This window comes from Marmota flaviventris, chromosome 13 (genome assembly GCF_047511675.1).
Source record: "Marmota flaviventris isolate mMarFla1 chromosome 13, mMarFla1.hap1, whole genome shotgun sequence".
In the NCBI taxonomy this organism is placed as follows: domain Eukaryota; kingdom Metazoa; phylum Chordata; class Mammalia; order Rodentia; family Sciuridae; genus Marmota; species Marmota flaviventris.
The window spans coordinates 77,248,748-77,260,423 of record NC_092510.1 but is presented as its reverse complement, the minus strand read 5'-3'; the positions used below and the strand labels follow the sequence as shown (position 1 = coordinate 77,260,423).

Genomic DNA, 11,676 nt, shown 5'->3' with positions numbered 1-11,676 from the left:
TCTAGAAAGAGTGGACCCACTGATGAAGCCATCACTAGGCTGTTTTCTGAGACTGTACAGTTACCAAGCAGTCTGATCTTTGGGAGTACAGCAACACATTAGAGGCCTGTTAGGCAGTATTAACCTTGAATGCTCTAAATATGTGGGGTTTCTTCAGGCTTTCTATATGGATACATGGTACAAAGGCAGTGACCTTTAAACTTTTCTGAACCATGATCCATGTAGGATATAATATTTTATACTTCAGCCTGATACACACAAGATACATTAACACACATATGATTTAATGAAATTTTTCATAAATAGTACCTGATGTTACTACTTAAAATACACTCTAATAACTCTTATTTTATTCTCTATCATGTCATTTAATTTTGTTGTTGTTGTTGTTACTGGGGATTGAACTTAGGGGCACTCAACCATTGAGCCACGTCCCCAGCCTAATTTTATATTTTGACTAGAGACAGGGTCTCACTGAGTTGCCTAGTGACTTGCTGTTACTGAGGCTGTCTTTGAACTCAAGATCCTCCTGCTTCAGTCTCCAAAGCCTGTGGGGTTACAGGTGTGCGCCACTGCGCCCGGCATATCATATCATTTAAAAAGTGCTGGTTGTGGATTTATTTTATAAATCACTAATGGGAGATGACTCTAAATTTGAAAACACTGAACAGGGGAATAGCCAATAATATTGAAGAGTGAGGAAACTGATGTACTCGTTGATCTATTTTCCCCCTTATCAATCATTTCAGTAGCAACTTAAGAACCTTAAAAGAACAGAACTTTTGGGAATACCACTGTTCCCTAGGCTTATTTCTAATGCTCCTGGGGCACTTAGCAATGGCAGCAGTAACTGGCTCAACCTAAGGTTTATCATAGTAATGGGTTATAAGAACTGACTCAGTCATAATTCTGGAGAAAGCTGACACTGGGAGTTCTAAATAGATAAGCAGAGATGAATGACCACTGCCAAAAGGCCAAGTTCAAGTAGGTCACAACCAGTACTTTTCAAATGACATGTTAGAGAATAGAATAAGAATTATCAGAATGTACTATTAGTAGTAACAACAGGTACCATTTTATGAAACATTTCATTAAATCATATGTGTGAGTGTTAATGTATCTTATTGAGGGTGTGAAGTGCAGGCATGAAAATGGGATATAGACACTGAAATTTTCATACATTAGGGATTCTTAACCTTATTGGCATCAAAGAACCTAAAAATTGCCCCCACCTGTAAGATTGTAGGTGTATTTTTCTGTTTCCACATGTTCAGAGGGTCTACGATAAAGGAACAAGCAAAAAACCCTTAAAAGCTAGGAGGGTTTCTGGGCTAGGTATTTGGTAGGACCAGAATATGTGGAATATGCACACTGTGGTTGAGTCAATGTATGGCTCAGCAGAAGGCAGAAGGGAGCTCACACCCAGGATTTCTGGGTCCAGATGGTCATGAAGACAACTTTGGGCTGACAATGCACTTGGTACATATGACCACAGGAGCAAGTCTGGGATGAAGATGTTAAAGCTCCAGATAGTGTTATTTAGGTTGTTGGTAAAGACTGCTGCAGTGGGCATGGACTCAGGGATTTTGAAACAGGACCAAGCATGCATGTTTGAAATGCTGGGAGATACAGATGCAAAGATAAGGCAGGGTAGAGACAGAAACCCTGACAGATGGGAACAGCTATCATCCGAGGGACAGAAAGGCTGTTCCTTTAAGCAGCAGATATTGGTATCTTTGTAAAGCACAAGCATACTCTATAGGAATGTTAACCCAGATTGTCTGATTAGAATATGTCTAAATGATTAAAACCTAACAAGTTTTATTTTCATTTGCAGTATCTTGTCAAATATCCATGAAGTACATCAGAACATGGGCTATTGCCCTCAGTTTGATGCTATCACAGAGCTGCTGACTGGAAGAGAGCATGTAGAGTTCTTTGCCCTCTTGAGAGGAGTCCCAGAGAAAGAAGTTGGCAAGGTACCATGGATACTAGAAAGCCAACCTGCCTCTTTGGCATCCTGACACCATACCTTATGGATTTTCCACATATGACTACTTCAGGCTGTTTTCCTCATGCATGGGTGGGAACCCATAATGGTGGGGGAGTAGGGGTGGGTAGGCATGCATTGGTTGGGGGTGTGCAGAGAGGGAGTACTGCTCCCATCACATAAATTTCCTCTCCTTTTTTCTGGTACCTCTGTAGTTGCAGGTCATGATTATAGAATACAGTCTTAATCAAAGAACTTTCACATATAAGTGTAACAAAGCATGCTAAAATTACCAAGGCAGACAAAAGTCAAGGTGCTTTATCTCTCCAGGTTGGTGAATGGGCAATTCGGAAACTGGGCCTTGTGAAGTATGGAGAAAAATATGCTGGTAACTATAGTGGAGGCAACAAGCGCAAGCTTTCAACAGCCATGGCTTTGATTGGTGGGCCACCTGTGGTATTTCTGGTAAGTGTGACTTTGGGTGGAAAACTACTGGTCTGGCCTGAATGGAAAATAGGCCATTGACTGTGTGGCAGAGCAACCTTCAAGAAGAGGGGAGTTTCTTTCTTGGCACAAATAGGGGTGACTGTCAAATAGACACCCCACGTACCTGGCTTGGAGAATCCCTGTAAGTCTGTGAGGCTGAATGTGTGATTTGGTCCTTCTCTGGAACATTCTTTCTGATCATCTATGTGTTCATAACCTGAATATGGAGAGTGAGGACACAGCTTCAGATCCCCTTAGTAGCTGGGTGTGGTTGTGTACATCTGTAAGTCCAGTTACATGGAAGACTGAGGCAGGAAAATCACAAGCTGGAGGTCAGCCTGGGCAACTTAATGATACCCTGTCTCAAAGTATTAAAAAAGGGCTGACAGTGTATCTCAGGGGTAGAACATTCCTGGGTTTCATCCCCAGTATTAATAAAAAAAAAAAGATCTCTTCACTGGATCATAGTTCCTTAAGAGAGATAAATGAAAAATACATTAGACAGCAGTGGCCTTTGATCTCCTTTCTTTGCTAGAGAAAAACACTGAAGTTATTATAGGAAGAAACCTTGGGTTAAGGTTATAGAATAATCTAGATCATATGAATGGTCTAGACTATAACCAGATAAGCTGAAGTAGACTAGAATAAAAAAAGAAGAAAAGGAATTTTACTCAAACCTTATCCTGACAAAGAGAATTTTTAGTATATACTTGTTAGTAATGAAAAGATGATTGAAACTAATGGCTCTTTTCCTTCCCTATTTATTTGAAGAAATTTGTTTAATTTTTAAAAAATTTCCTTAGAATATTTGAGTTTCTTGCTTCAATGAGACATTCATAAAAGTGAACTTGTTCTAAGTGAGTTTGAAATTTATTCTGTTATTTTGGTTCAAAATAACTAAAATAGTAAGTTAAAACTTATGATGTTTAAGAATGCTTCAGCTTTTAAAAACAAGTCTATCTTTGGTGTTTTATTTATAGCAAATGATAAAACTTATTTTACTTTAATTTCAGGATGAACCAACCACAGGCATGGATCCCAAAGCCCGAAGATTCTTGTGGAATTGTGCCCTAAGCATCGTCAAGGAGGGGAGATCAGTAGTGCTTACATCTCATAGGTCTGTAGTGAAGTCTTGGCTTGGCTTTTACATTGTGTTATTTGTAAATCTGCTAAATAGTATACATGTTCATTTAGTAAAAGCTAGAAAGTACAGAAAGGCCAAGGTTACATTTATCACCTGAAATTGTATTACTTGAAAACATCTATTGTTCTCATTGGCTTATGCATGTTTGCAGGGATTTCCTATGCAAACCTATGTGTACTTGTGTGTATGTATTTTTACAAACAAAAATGCAAGCATAGTATATATATATATATATATATATATATATATATATATATATATATACTCTGATCTTTTTCACTTAATATTATTGTGAACATTATTCTAAGTCAGTAAATTTAAGTATGTCATCATCTCTTATAGCTGAATGGTATTCCATTAGTATATATCCTAATTTATTTAATTCTTTCCATTTGTTAGACATTTGAATTGTTTCCAACTTATTCACAATTCTAAATGGCACTGCAGAGAGGAGCTTCATCTGTATATCGACATGTCTTTAGAATAGGATGTGATTATGCACTGGAAGCTGGGAAACTTTTTTCTTTGAAATGCCAGATGTCATGGTGATGTTGTGATGTTTATGGGAGCATGTCTCTGAAACTAAAACTTTGTTCTGTTTTCCCACAGTATGGAGGAATGTGAAGCTCTTTGCACTAGGATGGCAATTATGGTCAATGGGAGGTTCAGGTGCCTTGGCAGTGTACAACATCTGAAAAATAGGTAAAAGAGACTATTTCTTTAGGATAGCACCTATTTAGAAACCTTGATGATTATTCTTTCATTGGTGTATAAATGGTAGCTTAAAAATAAAGAGAAATTAAACTGGGAAAAATAGTATGGTGCAAAGAATCAGGGCTTTGAAGTCAAACTGAACCATAGTCAAATTCTGTCTTTATTATATACTGGTTGTTTGACTCATAAGCAAGTTACTTAGCCTTTCTGAGAGTCTATTTCCCAAGAATAATACTTCCTGGCGTTGCTTTATTTATGAAATTAAAAAACTCACATGACAGTGTGATTAACAGCACAAGTTTTGGCGTCTATGCAAATGGGTTTGCTTCCCCTCTACCACTTAGGAACTTTGTATCATGGGCAAGTGACTAACTCCCTGGGCTTAAGTAACATCTGTCAGACTTCATGGATCCAGGTGAGGATTAAAGACACTGAGAAACAGGGCACTCAGCATCAGGGCACTGAGCATCTGGCACTGCTCATAGATTCTCAATAAATGATAACTGGTTCCTTCTCTCTGAAACTGATCTCTGGGTTTTTCAGGGACCTCCCATTTTCATGGCACAAGTTGGTTTCTCAGAGGTAAATATTCTTCTGAGAAGTTTCCTGGGGATACTTCATTTGGGTGTTTTTTTTTTTTTTTTTTTTCCTGCTTTCAGGTTTGGAGATGGTTATACAATAGTTGTACGAATAGCAGGATCCAATCCTGACCTGAAGCCTGTCCAGGAATTCTTTGGACTTGCCTTCCCAGGAAGCGTCCTAAAAGAGAAACACCGGAACATGCTACAGTACCAGCTTCCCTCTTCGTTATCTTCTCTGGCCAGGATATTCAGTATCCTCTCCCAGAGCAAAAAGCGACTCCACATAGAAGACTACTCTGTTTCTCAGACAACACTTGACCAAGTAAGCTTTTAGTGTCAAAAATAGATTTTCTTCCCAGGTTGATGATTCCTGCCTACTCACACCTTCACCACAAGCCTGAGCACAATTCAGACTATCTGTGCTTGAATTCCTCATCTATGATTACTAGCAATGCATTTTACTAAACCTCTGTGAACCAAAAAGGAAGATAATGCTTTCTACCTGACAGAATTATTATGAGAATTTACTGAATTAATACTCCAAACAACTATAATTTATTGAGTACCTATCATAGATAGGGCATTTTGCTATGTGCCTTGTCCCATTTAGATAACAAAAACTACTAAACAGATCCTGGCATTTGATAGGTTTTCAGTAAATGTTCTCTTCACTCTTCCCTTTAATCAATGGAAGTTGGTGATGTGGGATTAACACAGAATATGAATTTTTAAATGATTATTAATGTTTTTCAAGTATCTTATCTTCCCTCACACAGTTTTCTAGTTAATCTACTTATGCAATTCTGTATTCTCCTACCTGACCTAATTTCAACATGAGGACAATGCAATTAGAATAAAACTGCAGCTAGAATAAAGAAAGAACAAGTCAAGAGGTACTTATAAAGCCCTTCTTTGTTTTGACAGGTATTTGTGAACTTTGCCAAGGACCAAAGTGATGATGACCACTTAAAGGACTTGTCATTACACAAAAACCAGACAGTAGTGGATGTTTCAGTTCTCACATCTTTTCTACAGGACGAGAAAGTGAAAGAAAGTTATGTATGAAGAATGTCGTTCATACTGGATGGCTGAACATAAGGAAGAACGAGATCTTCCTTTACACTGTGTGAAGTGTTCCAGAGGAACAGGCTGGAAGTTTTTGTGGGAAGAAGTAAACTGGATACTGTACTGATACTATTCAATGCAATGCAATTCAATGCAATGAAAACAAAATTCCATTACAGGGGCAGTGCCTTTGTAGCCTATGTCTTGTATGGCTCTATGTGAAAAAGACTTGAATTTAGTTTATTACCTTTACCTATGTGAAACTCTAGTATGGAACCCAGTGGACATTTGGGTTTGAAGTCATACTTTTTTGTTCCTGTGTATCCTCACTGGGATTGCAGCAACAATTCATCAAATAACCATGGCCAGTGATTATCAAAATCAAAGGCGTACATCCTCATCCATTAAGCCATCCCATTCCAGGAGACCGGTTTCCTGGTGACACAACCATTGCTGGCAATGAGTGTGCCAGAATTACTAGTGCCAAGTTGCTCAGAAAGTCTGAAACACCATAGTGTGTAACATACACCTTTGTAAAGCTGCTCTTCTCAGAGTCTATCAACATCATTAAATATCAGGTGACAAAATGGTGCCATGTACGGCTAACGTCCTTCTTTGAGTCCCTTTTTGATGAGCTGCTTTGGTGGCTGTAATATGTAAAGTATGGATATCTCTACACACAGGAAACTTGGTTCCATTGTTATGTTGCCCCATGCTTGGGAGCCATGGGTTTCTAGGGTCTTTCTGGGACTGTTTAAATCTACTTAGATCCTGGTAAGAAGCAAAGGCTCAGCAGCCAAACTGTTGGAACTGTAAGCTGCTGAAGTCAAGGCATGGGATTAAAGAGATGGTGTATTCAAACCTAGTGCCCATTTGTCCTGATTGCTAACACGGTACACTGCATCTCAAAAATTTTGTTATTTGACACAGGTGTAGTATTATTTCTGGCTTTTTGAATTAATCTAGAAAGGAAAAGATTGAGTTATATTTTGACAAAAATCTTTGTACTATTATGTCATTTGGAATTTTCAGTTATATCAGTGATTTCTGAAACCTTAGAATGACCTCTTTTAGGACCTGTGGTATAGAGGAGAATGGTCACACTGCCTCACTAGCTTTATTTTTCCTGTACAAATTTGCAGATAGAATGTCTGACTAGTGCCTAGTGACTAGAAAACAACATGGTGGTCAAGATCTCATGATATTGTTGTTGAATTTAAAATCACGTAGAATACTCTTAAATCAGTTCATCAATCAAGTATTTTTTGAGTATATGCTATAGCTGAATGTGTACGTATAGATGGATGGATAGAGAGGAGAAATTAAGAAGAGAAATTAAGTCTCAGTAGATTTCCCATGCCATGTTATTCAGCTAACTGGTTTACAAAAGATAGGTTGTTTTATTGTGATTATGGAAGCCCACTTAAAGAATATTGGCTAGACTTTTTTTTTCTTTTAATAGCAACAGTGCAAAAGCCAGAAAAGGTCACAAGGCTGAACAATGGATTCTTTCAAAGAGAAATCAGCTAGCTTGGGAACTTGTTGAATACAACTTGTACTTATGACATTTAGTACCTCCACATAATTGGTTCTGCAGAAATGTTAGACACCCCATTAAATCTCTGACAATCTCAAATTTTGCATCTCTTTAATCATTAAACTATCCTGAAAAAAATAAAAACAGCAAATGCTTCCACAAAGAATAGTTTTCAGACTTAATCTTATTTTAATTTTTAAATTAAAAATATTATTTCACTAATGCTCAGTGTCATCTTTCTTGAGACAAAACAAAAATATGAGGGAATTGCTATTTGGCAAAGTTCAAGTGAACTTTCAATATCATCATTAATTTATTTTAACTATTTCTAAAATTTAAATATTAACTCTAAAGGTATACAATTTCAGATATATTTCAAATGTGTATGTATATATATGTGAATATATATACATATATATTTAGATTCATAGACTGTTAAGTAACTCCTTGCTTTAAAAGAAAAATGATTTTCAAAAAATTAATGTCATTATTTTCTAAAATGATAAAGCATATTTTCAATAACTATTAGCATGAGATTACTACATTCATGACATTTTCAAAGATATAAGAATAATTTAGTTTTTAAGAATAATTTAGTTTCTCATTAATTTTAAAAATAAAATCAAAATCTGGTGGTTTTCTCATTTCACCATGAATCACTCTCATTCATGATATTAAATCCATGAGTGACTCTTTGCTTCTAATTACTCTGACTTCAAGGTCACATTTTAAAACTTCAAAGGCACTGTGAACTATTTTGAGAAAAAAAAATTAAATGTAGATTTAAAAGAGTCTTTCTGAAGCTAGAAATAATATACAGTTCTACATTAACTTCATTATTATTGTGTTACCTTTTAGACTATCCAAATAGTAATCTTAAAGTTCCCTGTGTAAACTTAATTATGGTAGAAATTTTTACCAACTCTATCCTTAAATAAAATTTCTGTATATTAACTGTGGAAATGTAACTATGTGAGTTTCATAAATTCTCAAAAAGTGTTCAAAGATTTCTGCTCTTGCATCTTTTGGATACCTTGGAAAACTTACTAACTGTGAATATAAAAAATACAAAAGAAAATAACAAGTCCTCTCTATATAAATACCCAGCACTATTCATTGTTATAAAACAAACAACCAAACCTCAACTACTGTATTTTGATATCTGTACTGAAAGCATTTCTTTGTGACTATTAAATGTTGCACATCATTCATTCACTGTATAGTAATCATTGACTAAAGGGATTTGTCTATGTTTTCTTCTCATGGTTGTATATATCAGGTAAAATTTTTTCCAAAGAGCCATGTGTTATGTAATAATGAACCACTTTGATACTGAGATATTAATTTGTATTTACTAGTAATAATGTAATACCATAGTTAATACTGCTCTAATTCTTTTCAAAATTGTTGCATCCCTTTTTATAGAATGTTTATATTTCCATAAGGATTAGGTATGCTATTATTCCTTCTTATACCCTTGGGTAAAGCTGTTTTTGTGCTTTTTCTTTATCATTGGCCCTTCATTCCAAGCACTTTATGCTATCTGTAATGGATCTATTTTTGCACTGGAATATCTGAGAATTGCAAAACTAGACAAAAGTTTCACAATAGATTTCTAAGTTAAATCATTTTCATTAAAAGGAAAAAAAAACAAAAAAAATTTGTATTGTCAATAACTTTATATGATGTATTAAAAAGGCTTATTTCTATGTTGTATTGAGTCACGAAATAAAGCTGTGACAGTTCTGTTGTCTATGCAAATTTACTTTTGTGGATTCACAGCACCACCTGCTGTTGAAGTGTTAATAAAGCCTTGCAAAAGTAAGAAGAAATGTCCCACATAGATCTGGGGATGCTATTTGGATCAAAAGTAAAAATTTTAGAAAAGGTTCAAATATCTTATTAATCAAAACAGAACTCGGGACCACTTGAATAGAAAGTGGTGTTATGCTCTTTCATGATTCAGTTGAGATAAGAATAACTGATATTAAGAAAGTTTAAGAGGTTTGTAGATGAACTTATTCTGTGCAATGATTGTTAACCCATTAAGTCTCAAGCTTTCAATTCTGATAACTTAATACTCAAATATTATTTCAAGGTTATCAAAGAGGCATATTTGTTGCTTAATTTAAGTTTTTATAGGTGTTCCACATCTGGGATGATGGAATAAAATGAGCTAAGCTGCAGAGATGTCTGAAAATACTCTGTAGCTAAGCTTCTTTAATAAAAATTTCACTTTGGTTTTGAGGCAGTTACAAAGGCAGCCTTTGTTGTGCTTCTGTTTAACAAAAAATACAAGAACATAGTATGGCATGTCTACTGGCAAGGTGCAGTGATGAAAAAGGTGAGCACACAGCAAGAGTGGCAATGTGGGAAGAGAAATACCAACATCAAGATGCCTTCACCTGAAATAAGTGCTGTGCAGTCTATACACAAGTGGGTGTTATGATGAGACAATGCGGATGTACTTTTGATAGCTCATTAAGAACCAGTCTCATAAACCGATGTATGCTTATGTTGATACTTGAAGAACTTCTGTCAAACAGTCCTTTTTCTGGCAGCACATGAGTCCTGGTTCCACTGTGATCTCTTTGGAATAGCTGCAATGACACATGGTTAAGTGGTCCTTCTGCTGAGGCACAGATCTGAACTTTGTGTACAGAAGTTTCTTGGCTATTGAGTAGCTTAGATGCCTCCTCTGTATCTGCATCACAACTTCACCCTCCCCTGCAATGTTCCCATCAAGTGACTTTAACAAAATGATAGAAAACACTGTTTGCAAAAAATCCCAATAGAGAGGGAAACAAACAAAAAACTATAGAAAAACAAAACAGCAGTTAATGTAGATGAAAATAAAGGTTACCTATCAGTACTGTCCAAAACCTAGACAAAAGCCTATATGGACTTTTTCTAGATTCCAAGAATTCTAGACCCTTTGGAATGCATATATTAAGAATGGAAAAGTCTAAGAAAACCAGCAACTTTTTTCAAGTTTTTACTGTGTTGTCAGACACTTTCTTTGATCTTCAACTGATCCTGTTCTGTGAGTTAAGTAGTATCATTTTACATGTGAATAATTTGTAACTCAGAGAATAAGGAATTTGTACAAAGTTATAGGGCTAAATGATATAGGTTCTTTTTGTTTAAGTTAGATACCAGATTTGTCCTTGTAAAATCTGCTTTCACCATCATTGTTCATAATTTAAATAATATCTAGTTTTATGTGTCAATCACTCTTCTAGATTCTGGGGCTACAACGTTGAAAACAGAATTCTGGCTTTACTAAAGTAATATATTGGTGGAGAAGCACAATGTATGTGTAGACAAACAAATCTGATGCAATAAGTGCTACAAAAAAAAAAAATGTGGTGATGGGTTAATGATGGTAAGGAGTCAGAAACAGCCTGAGGAGTGGCCTTTAAGTTTAGATCCAAGTTTAATAAGCAGGAGCAACATTTGAAGGTGGGTGACAAGAATACTCCTGGAAGAAAGAACACCTAATACAAAACTCTAAGGGGAAAAAAGCTTTGCAAGTTGAGGGAGATTAAAAGAGAGGGAATATTCCAATGTTCCTGGTGCAGAGTTAGCAAGGAGAGAAGTCATAGGAGATGGAATCCTAGAGAGGGCAGGAACCAAGTCTCATAGGATTTTGCCACCAAGGTATTTGGATTTCACTATGGAGCTCATGAGACAATGACAGAAGATAAAAATGTGCAAATCAACCATATGTACATATGAGTTTTAAGTCATGAGACTGAATGAACTTAGGTAAAGTGAGCAAAAAATAGGGAATGTTCTTGAGCCTGAGATTTATAAGAAAAGCCAGCAAGGTAATGGAGAAGGACTGGCCACAGAGGAGGAGGAAAATTGGAGTATGATGCCATACATTGAAATTCAAAACATTATGTTTGGGGAAGGCAGTTGTAAATTATGTCCAAAAACTTCTGAGAAGATGAGTAAGGTAAAGGCTAAGAATGACCACTACACTTGATAAGAAGTCTCTTTTGTAAATCACTGCAACAGATTGACAGGATGCAGACCTATCTAGAATGGATTCAGGAAGAACAAGAGATGAGGATACAGTGAATATACACAAATCTGCAGGGGGTTTTGAAGAGAAGCAGAAAAACAGGACAATAGTTGAGTTACAAAAACTTTT

General features: G+C 36.0%; 1 protein-coding gene across 2 annotated transcripts in view; it reads left to right on the top strand.

The window, feature by feature from the left end:
* Positions 1–9,278, top strand: part of Abca1 (ATP binding cassette subfamily A member 1) — a 134,797-nt gene extending 125,519 nt beyond the window's left edge. For both annotated transcript variants that reach the window (XM_071600802.1, XM_027942984.3), the window contains exons 45-50: positions 1,838–1,979; positions 2,321–2,455; positions 3,490–3,593; positions 4,230–4,322; positions 4,994–5,237; positions 5,840–9,278. In XM_071600802.1, coding sequence (XP_071456903.1) covers positions 1,838–1,979; positions 2,321–2,455; positions 3,490–3,593; positions 4,230–4,322; positions 4,994–5,237; positions 5,840–5,980 — 859 coding nt within the window. In that variant the 3' untranslated portion in view covers positions 5,981–9,278. The remainder of the gene's footprint in view (positions 1–1,837; positions 1,980–2,320; positions 2,456–3,489; positions 3,594–4,229; positions 4,323–4,993; positions 5,238–5,839) is intronic.
* The last annotated feature ends 2,398 nt before the right edge of the window (positions 9,279–11,676 follow it).